This window comes from Hippocampus comes, unplaced genomic scaffold (assembly GCF_001891065.2).
Source record: "Hippocampus comes isolate QL1 unplaced genomic scaffold, H_comes_QL1_v1.1 scaffold327, whole genome shotgun sequence".
NCBI classification, from domain to species: Eukaryota; Metazoa; Chordata; class Actinopteri; order Syngnathiformes; family Syngnathidae; genus Hippocampus; species Hippocampus comes.
In genome coordinates, this window is record NW_017806221.1 from 437,266 (window position 1) to 455,343 (window position 18,078).

Consider the following 18,078-nt stretch of genomic DNA (forward strand, 5'->3'; position numbering starts at 1 on the left):
CCCCCGATTTTTTGGCTCTAAAAAAAAAAAACAATAATTATAAATCCCAAACAAGACTGAGGGAGAAATATAACAGCTTTCTTTTGATGTGCCCCGTACTTTTTTTTTTCTTAATCTCCCCCTCCTCTGTTTCATAAGAGCCAAGGGAGGTGGAGAAGGGGGTTTGGGGTGGTGGTACGCTGGCAAAGCCTATTTAAACTCTCCGGCATTATAGAGGATTATTTTGTGCAGAGATCCTGGCTTATGTGTCTGTTTTTTTTTTTCTCTCCCTCTTTCTCCCCTTGCTTGTGGCAGACATGCTCAGTAAACAGGTTGTGTCACACTTGATTGCATTTGAGAAATTAAAAAGCAGCAGTGACAATAGGCCAGTGCTGGTGGATGAGGGCCCGGGCGGGGTCGGGGTAGCAGTGGAGGGACACTGACACCATAAGACCCAACTCTTTGGGGACCCCTGCTACGCTGTGTGACAGAAGCAGCCCTCGGTGCCACAACAATACGAGGGCTCGTCCTTCAGAGAGCACTCCTACGGCGCACTTACCAAGTCTATCTGCAGCGGGCCATCTGCTCGCCTTTTCTCTTTCTTCTCATTCCTCTTCTGTGTTTGAATCGAGCTCAAACATTCAAGTGTTTACCAGCACAAACACTCTGCCAGGTTGCAGGTGTTTATGAGTGTTTTCGAGGCACATTCCCCTTGTGATTCACAACCGGCGTGTATGCAGAAGGAACAACATGATGACTCGTCTGCGGATGCAGTGCAGTAGTTTGAAACCGCACGAGACTTTTACAGTTAATGTGAAAATAACTCAACGGAGGAATATAGTGCTTTAAAGGTTTTCGACAGTGTGTGATTCTCTGTTTTTTGAATAATCGGTGCTGTGGTAGGTGCTATTCATGTTCAAAGGCTCAAGCTCCTGCAGTTAGGGGTTTGCCCTATAGGAGACAGTGTTAAACAAGTATAAAACACGTGGTTCGTCAGAGGATGAAACTAATCAAATAAACAGTTAAAGTCATGTACTCAAGTATTTGTCTAAGGGGGTGGATCATTATCATTCTTTTGCCTTAAAAGGTCCATAGTAGTTGAGATCTTAATTGACCTTTTTGTAGACTACAATATGACAGAACGTGTTCGTGAGGTTTCAATTAAGTATCAATAGTACACATGCACAGCAGTCTCCAAACTAGAATCTCGTAGAGAATATTTGCCAAGAGTGGTGTGTCAAAACGAAGTACTTTAAATTCACTTCCATTAAAATATGCGATTATTTTTACACTGACATAGACCCAAATGGTTCTCATTGATGCTTGTGTTAGCCATTTGTCAGTGATGCTGGTTTAACTGTAAGCAGACATATGTAACGACTATAAACTGCTTTCATTTTGAAAACAAGTGATAACACTTGTATGGTTAAGCTTTGAATGTGAATCTGCTTACTTCACGTGCTGTCGCCCCTTGTTGAGAATAGTAGTTAGTTTGAAATAAGTGACCACAAAAAGGCAAAGCAAAACTCACGTAGTTATTCTATTAGTGCTCACTGAACTATAGGTTTCCTGAGATATGCTGATGCTTCTTCATATGATGTTATGAGGACCGTTTGCCCATCTTTACTTGAAATAGGCCCACACAAAAACATTTACAAAAAATATTCAACACGTGCTGACAGTTAAGCATCTTTTGTTCTGGTCTGAGTTCTTGATACAATTTGTCAACCTCTCACGTGATGTCATGCATGGTCTGGCCGTTCAAAATCCAAAGTTCCGTGCATCTTTTTTATATTCTTCCCTTAAAATGGTATAATCGCAAGCACCTTCAACATGAGCACTTTCGCTGTATAACTCTTTTCAAGCCAGTTTGTGTCATCTTGTTAGCATTATCTTCAGCATGTGTGTTGCCATGAGAGTGCTTGCCAGTTCAAACAGTTCACAGAAACAAACCAGATGTGTTTGTCAACACGCTGTTCTATTCACGTTTGGCTTCTTCACACGGAACCATGAATTTGTGGTCATCCATAGCCATACAGCTATTGACCGCCGGGTGGCCCGGTGGTCCAGTAGTTAGCGCGTCGACCTCACAGTGCAGAAGTACCGGGTTCAATTCCAGCTCCGGCCTCCCTGTGTGGAGTCTGCATGTTCTCCCTGGGCTTGCGTGGGTTTTCTCCGGGTACTCCGGTTTCCTCCCACATTTCAAAAACATGCATGGCAGGCTGATTGAACACTCTAAATTGTCCCTAGGTGTGATTGTGAGCATGGATGGTTGTTCGTCTCTGTGTGCCCTGCTATTGGTTGGCAACCGGTTCAGGGTGTCCCCCGCCTACTGCCCGAAGACAGCTGGGATAGGCTTAAGCACGCCCGCGATCCTTGTGAGGATAAAGCGGATTAGAAAATGGATGGATGGATGGATATTTACCGCCATGGGCATTTTTTGCCTCCGTGCTCTCCCAGCAATAATCAGACATGTTTAATTTTGTGTGTCTCACTTGTCTTAATCTAATCTGGAGTTCTGGAGCACGTTTGCTTGCAGTTACTTGTTTTTGACAGGAGTGAAGCTGACACACGTTCCGTCCCGTCCCATCTGAACGCTGCCTCTCTGTCGAGGGAGCAACCTGCGTAAGTCTGTCTCCAGCGTGGAGGCCTCCCTAATATATAATTTGTTGATTTACTGTCACCTCAAGGAGCACAGTCAACCGCAAGGAGAGGCCGCCGAAATTCATTAATCTAATTAGATATGTCATAGTGCCCAAATGAGACAGTGTTATGGCTTTGCTGCAGGATAAGTGCAAAGTAAGACTGGGTCCCACAAGGATAGCATATCGCCGACGTGTGCTAACGTTACTGTGCTTCATTACACTCTTAATTACCTATTGTTTCTAACCAGTTGGTGGGGTTTTAATGAGAATCTACAGGCAGTTAAATGTAATCTAAATTTTCTAATCTACTGGTCCATTACCAAAGAGTCAAAATGTTATTGGTTTTGTGAGTAATCAGACTTTTAAATGGTGCTGAGATCACTCCCGGAGGGCAAGGACTGTGTTTCCACTGTATAATTGAATTCAGATTTCTTCTCCTCCTTTGTCTTCATCTTTCTTTTCTCTGTAGAAGGCTACAAGGAAGATTTTTCGTTTGCGGTTGATCACTTGGGTCAGTACAGTGCGTTCGGACCAAATGTTTTTTTGTTTTTTTTCCCAGGCATCAGTCACAATGGCGACCCTGTAAAAATGTGTGGGATGTGTGCAGGCAGTGTGTGTGTGTGTGTGTGTGTGTGTGTGTGTGTGTGTGTTTGCGGCCTCGCCTGTCCGGTGTACTGCTGCGCTGTCACCTGCAGCCAGATAAGCCAAAGGATTTATCACCTAGTGAATTGCCTTTGAGTGCTGGATAAAATGGTTCCAATGCATCCTCAGACGAAAACCCTGCGAGGTTAATGAGAGCCAAATTCGCAGAGGGCTAAATCTATTAGGTTTTCATGGATGGAATCAATCAACATGCACTGCACAGGTGGGTTTGTCATTTTGAAGCATTGCCCGTTTGAATTCCTAAACACAGTCTTCCACACTTTGATTTTGATTGCCTCTTCATCAAGAAGATGACAGCGATGAACTCATTTTCTTTTTGATTATGTTACACACACTTATTGGCCCGAGCTTTCTTTGGCAGTCGATGAATGTCCTCCTACATATGGAGAAACGGGATTTAGTTATTATTATTATTGTTTTACTTCATGCTTTTAAAAAAAAATCAAAACAAAGTTGCTTTCCATTGTCAATCACAGCAACACAATGTGCACTTTTTGTGCCCCCCTTTATTTTCCACTTCAATCCAATAAAATAGTTTTCACATTATTGTAGAATCTAATGAGATGCAGCACAAAACTGAATGCTTACTTTGACAGACACTGGGAGATGAGCACACGACCAGTTTGCTTGTTATTTTGGTTCACAGCTTGCACTGGAGTGGAACCGCACTGTCTCATACTCTTGGTAATATTTTATAGAGAGCTCTAAGTGCAGCTTTACACCGCTGCAAACTAGAAAACATATTTTTCATGCCGCTGTTAGATTGGATCGCTTTCAATTTTGTAAGTCCCCGTGCCATTGTGGCCGCTCGGGCATTTGGATCCAAATGAAAAAAATATCACTCGGGGCCCACCACTTGAATGCTGCACTCATTTCTATGCTCCCTGTCAATGAAGGGCTCTTCAAATCGTCATCACTTTTCGCCCCTTCCTGATAAGGCTCATGTCATTTACTAACTGGCATGAGATTAGTTTCATTTTCTCCTGTAACTCCAAAGGAGAACATATCCATGTGGACGGTATATCTTCCAAATTATTCCCTCAAAATAAAACAAAAACAAAACAATGACATTGAAATTATATGACTTTCCAAGATTTAGTTGGAACTCACGTGAAACATTCTGTTGGATGTGAAACAAAAGAGAAGTACTGTATTTTGTTTCTGCTGTAAGCTTTGGAGAGAGACCCGGCTTGTTCTTTTCTAAATTTCTGGAACTCAGAGTTCCTTTTGATTTTTGTGTCTTTCTCCCATCGTTTTTTTATTTGGCACAGTGTACAGTACACCACCGGAGAATTGGCATTACTTTTATCTCCGCGGAAGTTGTAAAGCAAGACGCAGTAAGATCTCATGATACACTAGATAAGGAAACATCCATCCACACCACTTATCCTTTTCAGGGACGCGGGGTGCTGGAGTCTATTACAGCTGACTTCGGGCAAAAGGGGGGCTACACCCTGAACTGGTCGAAGTCAGTCGCTGAGCACATGTAGAGCCAAAACTTTTACACTCACATTCACAGAAAATAGAAATATGTAAAAAAAAAAATGTTGAAATACTTTGTGTTAAGTTTAGTGATGGATGACAACCTTGACGTTGACAATGTTTGTCCATTGCAGCAGTGCAGAGTGACCAGAGACAATTAAGCACCCACAAAAGGAAACCCCAACTGATGAGCAGCATTATTCAAACACTGTCTTTGTTGTCACTGCACTATGCAAGTCATCACATTCCTGTCACAGGCAGCCGCATTGGATGCACCGTTTAGATCAGCTTTCACTTTATCTCGATTTGAAATGGCTGGAAATAAGGCAACTTGCCACTGTCTGCTGCATATATGCACTCATCATCTAATTGAATATTTTCATCTTTGAAAACATAGCAAGTGTACAATCACTGACTGGAACTTTGTTCTACATGTCCATCCATCATCCATCCATTTTGTAATCCGCTTATCCTTACAAGGGTCGCGGGCGTGCTGAAGCCCATCCGAGCTGCCCTGAACTGGTTGACAGCCAATCACAGAGCATACATAGACGAACAACCATTTGTGCTCACACTCACACCTTGGTACAATTTAGAGTGTTCCATTAACCTGCCGTGCATGTTTTTGGTATGTGGGAGGATACCGGAGTACCCGGAGAAAACCCACGCATTCACGGGGGAACATGCAAACTCCACACAGGAAGGCTGGAGCCGGGATCGAACCGTGGACCTCTGCGAGGCCAAAGTGCTAACCAATTGTGCAGCATGCTGCCCATATTATAAAATAAAAGATCAATATTGGTCACGCTGGGCAGTACTTACTTTCGCGTGTTTCTGTTTCCAAATCTTCAATCAAACGCAATATACACTGACATGCCTGTCTAAAGTCTGCGTGTACTTCTTCATCAGATTGTCAAAGTCCTCTACATACTAGTATGCTTCAGAAAACAGCTGAGCCGTGATTGGTTGTTACCTGAGCCCTGAGCAACTGTGATCTCATTTTTAATTGCCAAAAAGTGGCAAAATGGCCGCCCCCTGAGATGGCTCAAAAAAGGGGTGGATTTTCCAATATGAAACAAAATGTAAAGTTTAGACGAGTGGAGGTGCATAAAACATATTACTGTCAGGACATTTTTGGGGTTGACTTCCCCTTTATAAGCGTAGACAATAAAAAGGCCTTCGCCTATGGTGGGATATGTTTCTATTTTTAGCACAAAGATTGAACCCCTCCACAGAATCTACCCAACATATGTAGGGTAACAATTTGCAGCCACTTTAATTTCCTCAAAATTAAATAACATGGGTAAAACGGTGAATGGGCTGATACTCATATATTGCATTTCAACCTTGAAAGTATTTCAAGTTCCCAAACAGTCTTCTCATTCAGCTATTGATGACACAACATCAAAAGAAATTGGGCGACCAATATATTGCTTCAGGACACTATGACATGGGCACAAGCGCTCAAGATGGAACCCACAACTTTCAGGTTGGGAGCTACCACGCTACCACCTGAGCGATGCAGCGCTGATGGGTTCACGCGGTGTGTGACCATATTACAGTGCATATATGTATATGTGAATGTAATACATAGCTTTTTAAGTAAAGTACTCTTGTGGGGTCGCAACGGGGCTGGAGCCTATCCAAGCAGACTTTGGGCTAGAGGTGAGTTACTCCCCGAACAGGTCGTCATGTACGGCAAGGCATGTATTGACAAACAAGCATTTACACTCACATTCACACCCAAGGACACGCAGTCTTCATATAACCTGAGAAGCATGTTTTGTGGATTTGGAAAGAAAGCCAAAGAAAATACATGCAAGCTCGTGGAGAACATGCTAACTCTGCACAGGAAAGCCGGCACCCAGATTCGAACCTACAACCTCAGAACTGTTGTGCAATCCACTTAAGGGCACGGTGCGTCAAATCTGAACAAAAGTCACGGTTATGATCATATGTGTGCTCAACTTCATGTCCATTTAACTTTTATTCATCATGGAAGGTGCAAAGTGAAATCAGGACATAGCTTTCTGCTTTAGGTCTAATGACCCTTGTTTGTGGAAAGTCTCTACAGTAAATGTATGTTCTCTATATCCGACCGTGTGCGTTTATTCTCTTTGTTCAGATGATCCCCGGGGTGCCTTAGAAGTCACAGGGTCAATGTCTCCTCTGTTTGCTTCTGAACTTAGGAGCATTCTATTTAATTAGGCAGCTAATCAGCCACTAAACACACAAGAAAATGAGACAATCTGTATCTGTTTACTTCCCTATATTTGCATGTATAGCCGGTTGGTAAAAAAAAACAAAACAACAAAAAAAAAAAAATCATTTATCCGGGAGAAAGATCAAGGTCATGGCTCCTCCACACACCCGATTCTGTGAAACCAATTAATCTGTTGGCTGGTGAAGTTCGGTTGGAGGACACGTACGGCAAAACAATAGCACATGACAGCTGCTCTCTGCTATCTCTGGCCGTGTTTTCTTGCAGCATTAATTATTTTTTGCAGATTCTGTCATTAACCGCGGAATGGTGGAGAAGTTCGCAATTGTTCATATTTGTTATCACAAGTCAGATGCCATGTGCGCGGGCCCGGGTGATGAATGTAATCAGTCAACATGACTCTCTATTTGATCATTTATATTTGCGGTGAAGCCTAGTTTGTCATTCATAACTAATATGAAAATGAACTTGTTTACCGTAAGTTTTAGAAAGCTTGTCGGTCATCAAGAGGGAAAACAAAACAAAATACAACACATTACGACCCAAGGGAAATAAAATGTTTGGTTGATCACATTTTAGCATTTGTAGACTTAATACATGAGAAATATCAGTGATTCTTGTCAAGGTTACATTTACTGTATCCACATGTAATATTTTGAACCCTCTGATCATAACAGTGGTATGAAAGTAGAAAATTGTACAAAATTATGTGTGTTTTTACGAATAGCAGCTGATTTTAGGCTCTTCCGGTGAGTATATTTCTTCATGTTATACTTTTGTATGACTACACTCAACATTTACAATCTTGTTCTGTTATCACTACTCTATTGTTTATTGAATACTCTTCAACAGCCAACATGTTTTTTAAATTTATTTTTCATTTGAAATGACACTTAAATTTGCATTCAGGTGTACAGAGTAAGGATTCATGATTTTGATTTCCCTCTTTTGTTTTCATAGTTCTATTTCTGCTGAGATTTTGAATTGCATTCCTGGTGTCGCTCCCTTTTTCTCTTCACTCATTGTCTCGTGATTAGTTGCCCCACCCATGTCTGGCCATGTCCTCCTTGTGTCTCTTCCAAAAAGTTCTTTCTTTCCACTCTATGTCAGGTGTACCCCGTTGTCTTGTTAAGTATAGTACACCCATACCAGTTTTAAAATCACCGTGATTTTTCTTTTTTTAATTGTGCGAAAGACCAACAAATGATGAGGAAAAAAATAGGCAATGTACCGGTATGCTTTCTGCTCTTATAGCGTGTGACATACTCAAGATGACCAACACAGCACACCACAGATTTTACGATATAATCCTGCGTTTTCTCCTGTAATCTAGATTAGTGCCAGGGCTGATCTATGAGAGGCATCTTGGAGAATAAAGAATAGGAGTAGGAGTAGTAGTAGTAGGAGAAGTAGTAAAAGTAGGCCTGAAGCACATGCACCTTCTGTAGGTGTACTGGCGGTCACCGGCATCTAATCTCCATGCACCATAAAATGAATTAGAGCAGTTTATTGGACTGACTTTTGACTGCTGGGACACAGCGGGGGGACATCAACACTTTGATACATAGCTGTGTGAGTGACATCGAAAGAAAAAGGAAAAGAAAGCACATGTGTCTGAATGTGAGCGTGCAATGGCTCCATGCGTATGTCCACCCCCATTTGCATTAGAGTGTGCTCGACCATGTGCATAAGTGTGTGGCACAGTGGACCAGAACAGAGTGTTGACAGTCGTGGAACTACTGCTGCTGCTCGCTGATGCCTGCATTGAGAAGCTGACAGAAGCCCCGCCTGTCAATCACCATATATGCCCACGAGTTCCAATTTCACATCCTTTCATTTTCTTACTGCCAAAGATGGCAATAGGAAACACTTTCCAATTCGTACATATCACGCATTGGATGTTAGTTCAAAACATGCAAAAACAAACACAGTGTTACATTTAGCCCTTTTTGGCAAATTATATATATATATAAAAAAAAAAAATCCTCGTCTCACCCCTCGGGTGGTGTCCTTCCCTCATTCAGCTCGGGTCCTCTACCAGAGGCCAGGAAGCTTGAGGGTTCTGCGCAGTATCCTTTTATTCTTGCTCTGGCCTTCCTATCTATTGGCACCCTTTGGCATAAACGCTCTTAAGACTGTGGAGTCACACATAGGGAAATTCTAAGACATTAATAGGTTATTCCACGTGGGCGCGGTTAAAACAGGATAAGGACAGGAATCATTTTGGACAGGCAGACCTTCTTCTACACCTTTACGGTTGAAAGACTCCACAGGCCTGTGTTTTGAGTTTTTTGGCATTAATGAATTGTCTAGCTGAGAAACTGCAGTCTTCTGGCAGTTGATGTTAGTATGGCGAGCATTAAAGATGAAAGAACCAGCCGAAGTCCACTTGAAAATGTTTGACGTTACTATTAAGATTTGCTGTGAAAGAACCATGCAGATCACAAGAAAAACATGTATTGATTTGAAATTCGGCAGCTTGGTGGGCCAGTGGTTAGAGTACTGACCGCACAGTGCAGAAGTACCGGGTTCAATTCCAGCCTCCCTGTGTGGAGTTTGCATGTTCTCCCCGGGCTTGCGTGGGTTTTCTCTGGGTACTCCGGTTTCCTCCCACATTTTAAAAACATGCATGTCAGGCTGATTGAAAACTCAAAATTGTCCCTCGGTGTGAGTGTGAGCGCGGATGGTTGTTCGTCTCTGTGTGCCCTGCGATTGGCTGGCAACCGGTTCAGGGTGTCCCCCGCCTACTGCCCGAAGATGGCTGGGATAGGCTCCAGCACCCCCCCGCGACCCTTGTGAGGATAAAGCGGATCAGAAAATGGATGGATTTCAAACGTGGAGTGGCTATGTTAGGTCATTGATGCATGACAAAAAAAAAAAAGTCATAACTTATTTTGACATGGTATTTATTATTTCACCTCCACAGTGGAAGACCAAAAGTTGGTCATGTGGTTTTAACATAAAAGGACTAGTTTACGCCAAAGACTAAACTAAACAAGCCGCTCTGTATCTCAAATCAAAGCAAAAGCAGACAAGCTGAGGTTCCCATTATTTATCAGGTGATTTTGAATGTGTAGGTAGGTGTGCAACTCTGTGTGTGCGCAAGCAATGAGCAGCTGAATCGTCCCAACAATATGCGTGTGTAACAGTAGTTGTCAGCTCACTGGACCGACATTTTTTCAATTGTCGCCACCCACTTTTGCAGGAGTCAATAAACAATAATGAATGTGTGTTCTTCGAAAACAGCCTTTGAAAATCTCACATTTCTATGTTATAAGTGCTTTTCAGAGAACCTTTTAAAAAAACTGAGGACGAACATAACCCCTTACACAAAAATGTATATCTTGACACTGATCTCCTCAAAAGGAAATGAAGGATGCAGAACAAAGCAACCACAAAATTTTTGAGTTTGGATTTTGTTGTGAAAACACCAGTTTTTTTTTTTTTTTTAATGTGAGAAGCTGTTTAAATGCTGCTGGCAGTTGTGTTCTGATGCATGTCTGTCAAAACCATGTTATTTTTCAAAATAAAAGAGTTGGTGATGGACATGAAATATATAATATGAAAATAAAGTGTCGACAAGCCCTGCTGTTGTCTATTGTTGTATACTTTTCTTTGATCTGTAAGGTACTTTTCTTTGATCTCTTCGAAGGGACATATCCACACTTCCAAGTGACATATCTCAGTCTTTTATCTTATTAACGCTGGGCATTTTTTATGTTCAGTCGGGAATAGCCCCCCCACATAAAAATTATTTTGTGTTCGGTCAAGTCCGGCCACAGATAAAAGAATTAAGAATACCACATTCATGTGAAAATGGCAGGGAAGTCACAGGTATCCAAATTTTCCCTCAGATATCATGTGTTTAGTGTTGGAGACCCATATGCTGGGATGCAGGGAGGTGATGAGCACTGAAACAATATTTTAAAGAGACCGAAAAGACAAACAAGATACTTTAATGAGTAATATCAAATAAACAGAAGTCCAACATTGCTATCCATCCATCGATTATCTCATGCGCTTATTCTCACAAAGTTGGTTCGTAGTATATTGGTCATTATGAATAAAGCAGAATTGCACTGTAAATTTCGATATTTTGAGAAGTGAAACCACACAAAGCGCAGTAACGTTTCGTGACTGCTGTGTTTCCACCCAACCCCCCAACGATTCAAAAAGGGTAACAAGAACGCGTCTGGGTACAAATGGACATGTTCGGGGAGGACTGTTTGTTTTGTTTTGTAATTGCTATTTTGTAAAAGGTTGTTGCTTCAACTGGCAGTTCTGTGGACGTTGTTACTTGAGTTCAAGCTAGCCTGCTAATCCAAGGCAACGAACTTTTTCACGATACTTAACGACAAAAAAGTGTACTCCTTGCTGCTGATTATCAACCATAAGAGAAAATATTTGGCGAGCTGATCAAAAATACCTGTAGCCATTCTGTTTCAAAGTATGGTCGTTAATTTCCTCCTCATCAGACAGTCACGAGGACAGTCGGGACGCCGCACGACGGCGGAAGCCCGAACCGGCCAGAGTGATTGAATCAACATTCAAATTGATAAGGAACTCCGCCTTAGTTTAACTGTCAAACTGCAGCAGAATGGGTTGCTTAGCAACATCCAAAGAACAACGTAATCTGTGACGCGATTATAAGTATCTCTGCCATGTGGAATTTAAATTTCTTGGCGCACGTTAAGTAAACAGAACGTTAGTCTGTCCTCGATTGAGACACAACGCCAACATGGATTTTATTGAGGGTAGCATCGGCATCTACAGGCCCCTCATGGTATGTGTGTTCGGATGTATATTTGAAACTATTTAAGTGCTAAAATAAGTTATGTCTTTTTTCCGTTCTAGGAGTTTTTTGACACTCCCTCATATAAACAATCAATGGAGACCTGCTGGAATGCTATCTCTTATAAACTACAGGCAAGACCCGCGAGATAGCAGTTTGCACTAAATTACAAAAACAAGAAAAATGATCAGAAAGATATAAGGTCTTGTTTTCTCTCATAGATCGGACTATTGGCAGAACTCTTTGTACTCCAGCAGAAGAACCTGATCCCATCTGAGGTGACTGCTGATGCAATGGCTGACCTGCTAGTGGAGGAGACAAAAAAATCAATTCGAGTAAAGTTAGTATAAACTTCCAGCAACTTGGCACTCCTCATTCTAAGATGATTCTCTTGAAGAAGAGTGAAAAGGCATGATGCCGGTATTTTGTTGTCGTTTATTTGCAGGCTTTGGGAGTATGAAGTGGAAGACTGCTTTGAGGCCGAATCCAAGCTGGTAAGAGAAGACTCCCAACAGTTTGCATTCACTTGTTTGCCGCACATAGTTTAGTTTATTTGTCAGAAAACATTCAATTTGAGATTAGAGATGCTTCTCCAAGATTTGTAGCAAATGTTCATTTGCAGTACCGGTCAAATAAACTAAAAAAAATGAAGCTAAAAGAGCATCATGGATTCATACCTACATGAATTGTGTCACTTACATCTAGTTAGAAGAAGTTGAGGCGGACAATTTTTGTCTTCTGAAGGTCAGGTTTCTGTGGAGAAGGTTCTATAATTTCTGATGTCCTTCAGTACAGTGGGGAGTTTGTTCTATTTGTTTATGGCTTTATTTAATAATACTGGTGATCCAAACTTGCATAAATCCTATACATGATGTCAGCGCTGCTCATTGCATCTTGTTGTGATAGGTTTTTGAGGTGAACACCAGCATGAAGATGAGAGACATTGAATTTGAAGCCAGAAGGCTCCTTGACTCTCCTGAGATGATCCCTTCCCACTTAAAGTGAGTCAGCCTTGATGCACATTTATTATCAGCTAAAGTATGATATTAATTATGTCTGCATGCAATATTTATCAAACACGTGCATCAATATATGCTTTCATTATTCATAAACTCCAGACACACTATGATCCTCCGCAAAGCTCGGCAGTTTGCTGGGAGCTTGGAGCAGCAGAAGGCAACCTATGCTGATCTACTCAACCCACGTGCGATGGTGATAAAGGTTCTTCCAAAAGTTCTGCAGATCTTTTGGTTGCCTCCACCAACCACCCCCTTTGCCATGCCATCCAAGTACCTCAGCAAAATGGCTGTCGGAGTGACACAGGCTGTGTTGGACCGCATCTCCCAGAAACTGTCCTGTGTCCAACTCCAATTCTCTTACTCCATAAGAGACAATTTAGTCCTGTCTATCCATGAAAAAGTGAGACAGGCTTTCACTGCACACGACCTGGTGGAGAGCATTCACAGCTTTCAACCAAGGTTCTTAAAGACCATCACAGATGTCACGGTTGAGGAAATTGGTACACTCTTTGTTCTTTTTGCATCCTTTCCGTCTTCACCATCTGCGGACCTGTCTTTGGAGACGGCTTCTGTGCCAGATGATGACAACCTGATTCAGGAGCCAACCGAGGAAAAAGACTCAATTGCCAGCGAAGAAACTGTTGCTTTAGCATCAGCTCAGTTACTTCCTTCAAGCAAAGAGAGAGACAACATTAGTCAGGAAGTGACTACAGCGATGCAGAGCGTCCTCAGTAACGTCTCAAATTATGTGAAAATGCTCTTTGTCAGAGAGCACAGATTAAGATCATAGACTTCTGACATTTACACAATGCACACTTTGCCTTTGGGACACAAATCCTCGAAGTGGGTTATTGCCGTGTCACACAGTAGTTGCAGCTTGCCTGTTTAAAATAAATGCATGGTGACTTTAACGCAACGTTTACTTGAATACAAAGGGGCGTTGACAGTGATCCTGGGTACGCCATTTTAAAATACTCACACTCCAGTTACAATTGGTGGACTTCTGTCTACCTTTGAAGCAAATTCCCAGGTTGATTTCAAGCCCCCTTCATCTTTCACCTTACTCAAAGTACAATGATGGAGGGAAAACAACAGTGAAAATCGCTTCTTAGATGACAGTACTGTGAGTGGGGCATTTTAGTCTAGCACTGTAGCAGTACAGTAGTTGACTTTTGGCTCTACCCCTGCAGGTTGCCAGAGAAAGCCATTTGCATCATTTATGTAGAACTGATATTACACCATATGCCTTTCCTAATGCATACATGTTATGCAATGTAGAGTGTAATATATAATACTCATTGTGCACAGTGTGAATATTTGGATTTTTTTCAAAACTACAGTATGTGCTATTTTCAATTGCTATTGTAACAGTACTAAGGCTTGGTGCTGATAATCCTTTCTTCCCTTTACTAATTCAAATCTACTTGATGTTAAATTCACTTGCTTGAAGACATCAAAAATAGCAGTATTAATATCAAGCCAGATTCACATCATTGTATCTTTTTTTAAATATTGATTTTAATGTCTGCAAAGTAATAAACGAAAGAAAAGAACTCCCACTCCCAGAATGCTTTTCTTTCACCGACCGGATGTTGATCTTATGTTTTGTCGAACTCGTTACTGTACTGTCATCGATACTATGTAGCTTCCTGCCGTTTTGGGTGATACTTTACTTTTTACTGATTATACAGCATGTTAATCTAATGTTACACGTATGCTGACGTATTACAACATGTTTTGAATCGATACCCTTGTGTAGTGCAGAACAAGTACTTTCCTGATACGATATGGTTTATGAGTGAATCTGCGTATCAAATATGCAAATGATCTAGTATCAGTGAATTTTACACATCCCGGTATCGTTTTCCGTCGTACTGTATATGTTGCCGTTTTAATTGGCGCTTGGTGTGTGTGCAACTCCTCCGTGATGGAAGGCATCATAAGGTAACGTCCCGATTGTGGGTCCTGCAAGCTGTTGATGTATTTTGAGAATGGAAATAGAATTACTGTACCCACCTAAATGAATGTATGCATCCATCTACATTCAGCAGTACTTTTCCCATGTGTTTTCTTCTCTGTCTGGTTGTTGGCTAACTGCCCATGTTTTGAAAGGTGAGCTAACCAGACTCTGTAGGCTAGCTAGCTAACCCTAAAACTAACATCAGCTGTTTTAACAAGACTTGTCACGTAAACGCTAACGCAATCATTCCTAATGCTTGTAACTTCACTGGCAAACATCAGTTTGTACCGAAACACTTTTATAACTTTTACATGATAACTATTTTACATTTTAGTTTGTTACACATAGACCATGTCGATAAAACTGCGATGGATGACGATGCCTTGTGGTGACTTTGCATGCCAAATCGAACAGCAAACTGCAATGTTGTAGTATATATCACTAGCAAAACTATCATTAGTGCATTTGCATTGCCCGTTCGTCTCAGTTTGTTATCTAACAACCTTCCACTGAAACAAGCAAGCATTTTTGCAAATATATGACCACCAGAATCTTGTTTTAGGTTATTTTAGTTCAGCTCAGGTTGTATTAACCGTATTTAACAATACAGTATATAGTTTTACTCTATGGGGCAGCTATTGATTGAACTCAGTGTCACCAAATGTATACTTGTGTTTTCCCCATCTAAGCTACAACCAAAAGCCATTACAGTAATTAATGCAATATTAAACACGAGCTGAAAGTCTCATACGCATTGCTATTCCTACACTTGGAACAATAGAAAAGAGCAGATGAGCATTTATTCATAGAGACAGAGTCCTTTTCTAGTCGATACATGAATAGGTAAAATAAAAGATACCATTTTAGACATGTGTATTCATTGATTCAGTCAGGAAATATTCTGTGTTGGTATTTCTCACTCATGAATGTTTGTCTCTAACCTACAGGTCATGCATGCGGCCAGGCCTCTAACCTGCACTTTTGTACAAATCACCCTAGAGCAATTGTGCTTCTAGTAGGTGCAGGCTCTTCCTTCATCTAGTCTCCATTCTTCCCCACTGCCTCCAACAGCCTAGAGTTCCCTATGTTAACTCTGTTGAGCATGTTTTACTATATCTGTCTGCGGCGACGCTCCAGGAGTGGGACTCGTGGTGAGGCACTGACCAGTCGGCGAGCAGTGGAGTCTGGCCAACGGGCGATATTGCCCGTCAGTGTGGAGGTGGAGCAGTACACCAAAGAGGTTTTGGACTTCAGCTCTCATTATGGCAGCGAGAATAGTATGTCCTACACGATGTGGAACCTGGCTGGTGTACCTAATGTCTACCCCAGCTCTGGAGACTTTACACAGACTGCGGTGTTCAGAACTTATGGAACTTGGTGGGAACAATGTGCCAGCGCTTCACCACGTTTCCGACGCACACCTAAAAGTTTCTACAGCCAGGATTATATTGAGCTGGGATTTGAAGAGCCTGTTTATCCTACAGCTGTGGAGGTGCTTGAGACTTATTACCCTGGGGCTATTGTCCAGATTCTGGCCTGCTCGCATAACCCCTTTTCCCAAAATCCTCCCACGGATGTCAGGTGAGGCAACCATCTGGTTTTGAAAATTATGAGCAGACACAATGTCAATTTGTAACTGGATGTATACAGTATGTTGCCTGTATTACATATCGACATGCTTACGCATGCTTTGTGTACAAGAATTCTTAGAATTAAGGTTACAGCCTCATAGTAATGAAATTAATGCAAATGCGTAAAATCTCCCATATCTGATAAAAATGCACGTTTAGTGTAATTTAATGAGTCCGACTTGCGATGCCTTACACCCTAACGCTAAAGCAAAGCTTCCTCGAATGCTTCTGAAACAATTACTCTAGTTCTCATCTCATTCATCTACAGGTATAACTTAATTGTAAAGTGACGCTGTACCCTGTAGGGCTGCATAATATATTGCTAAAAATTGCGACAATGGCATGTACTATATGTGTATCACAAAAAGCTTTGATAAATTAATACTTTTATATGGAATTGTATGTTTGTTTTTCTGATGACATTGACCAATCACATGCAACCTTTAATTTCCATCACCTTCCAATAAGTAAACAGTATCTAGGAGCGTTATTAACACAAAATGAAATATATTTATATACAGTCAAACCTCGGTTTTCGTCCATAATCCGTTCCAGAAGGCTGTTCGAAAACCGAAATTGTTCGAAAACCGAAACCACGCTCTTTTTTAAAAAAAAAAGTTTGTTGAACACGTCTGCTCACAATGGAAAGCGACACGAGGAAGCGTCACTTCCTCGTGTAAGGAAGGCGAGAGGAGTCAAGTGGTGCATTCAAGTGCGCTCAGTTTGTTCGAGAACCGAAATTTGTTCGTCATCCGAGGCATAAAAAATTAGAAATTTTTGGTCGAAAACCGAATTGGTCGAGAACCGAGACGTTTGAAAACCAAGGTTTGACTGTATAAATAAATAAGGCGGGACGGTGGTCGATTAAGTAGCATGTCCGTCTCACAGTGCAGAAGGTGCAGGGTGTCGAGTTTCTATGTTCTCCCTGTGCCTGCGTGCGTTTTCTCCGGGTGCTCCGGTTTCCTGTCACTTTCCAAAAACATGCATGGCAGGCTGATCGAACACTCTAAATTGTCCCTAGGTGTGATTGTGAGCGTGAAGGTTTGGTTGTCTGTCTATGTGTGCCCTGCGATTGGCCTGCAACTAGTTCAGGGTGTACACCGCCGGCTGCCCGAAGACAGCTGGGATAGGCTCCAGGATGCCCGCGACCCTTGTGAGGATAATTGGATTAGAAAATGGATGAATGAATAAATAATTCTAAGTCATTACAATTAATTCCATAAGAATAAAGCCTGCTTATTTTGCCGCATGAAAACATGCACTTCATTCATTCGAAAATAAAAATGTAATTTCTTTAGGTCCATGCTAAATATCGCAATTATGCCAATAGCGCATTCATAAACTCCTTCATACAGAGATGAAAGTCCTCCGGATTTTCCCGGAATTCCGGGTTTTTCAAATTTTTATGAAAATTTCTCCGGAGAATTGAGGAAAATTTGCATAATCCGGATATTTGTTGACAACATTGAACGAAGACGCGTTTGAGTTCGTTGTATTGCTTTCACGAGCGTAGCCATATTGAGGCACTAACACTAGTAACAGTAAAGAGATTTTTGTTTGTGTAATAACGACAGAAGGCATGATGGCGTTTGACTAATGGTTTAGTAGAACGAATGGCAACTCGCAACAACAGTAGCAAGCGTCATTTTGCCTCTTGGGTTATACCATCTCAACTAGAACGTGGGG

At 41.6% G+C, this 18,078-nt stretch overlaps 2 protein-coding genes across 5 annotated transcripts in view; both read left to right on the forward strand.

The window, feature by feature from the left end:
* Positions 1 to 10,973: 10,973 nt before the first annotated feature.
* LOC109507105 (uncharacterized) lies at positions 10,974 to 14,354 on the forward strand. Its single transcript, XM_019856304.1, has 6 exons — positions 10,974 to 11,773; positions 11,845 to 11,916; positions 12,004 to 12,122; positions 12,228 to 12,276; positions 12,689 to 12,783; positions 12,901 to 14,354. Exons 1-6 carry the CDS (start codon positions 11,729 to 11,731, stop codon positions 13,589 to 13,591), a joined length of 1,071 nt encoding a protein of 356 aa, XP_019711863.1. The 5' UTR covers positions 10,974 to 11,728; the 3' UTR covers positions 13,592 to 14,354.
* A 32-nt stretch (positions 14,355 to 14,386) lies between these two features.
* fbxl4 (F-box and leucine-rich repeat protein 4) overlaps positions 14,387 to 18,078 on the forward strand; it is a 16,187-nt gene continuing 12,495 nt past the window's right edge. Inside the window, exons 1-3 of one of the 4 annotated variants that reach the window (XM_019856302.1) lie at positions 14,414 to 14,745; positions 14,850 to 14,913; positions 15,709 to 16,342. In XM_019856302.1, the coding sequence (XP_019711861.1) occupies positions 15,846 to 16,342 (497 nt within the window). In that variant the 5' untranslated portion in view covers positions 14,414 to 14,745; positions 14,850 to 14,913; positions 15,709 to 15,845. Of the gene's footprint in view, positions 14,746 to 14,849; positions 14,914 to 15,708; positions 16,343 to 18,078 lie in introns of all 4 variants that reach the window. The other 3 variants (XM_019856301.1, XM_019856303.1, XM_019856300.1) reach the window with 3 other exon arrangements.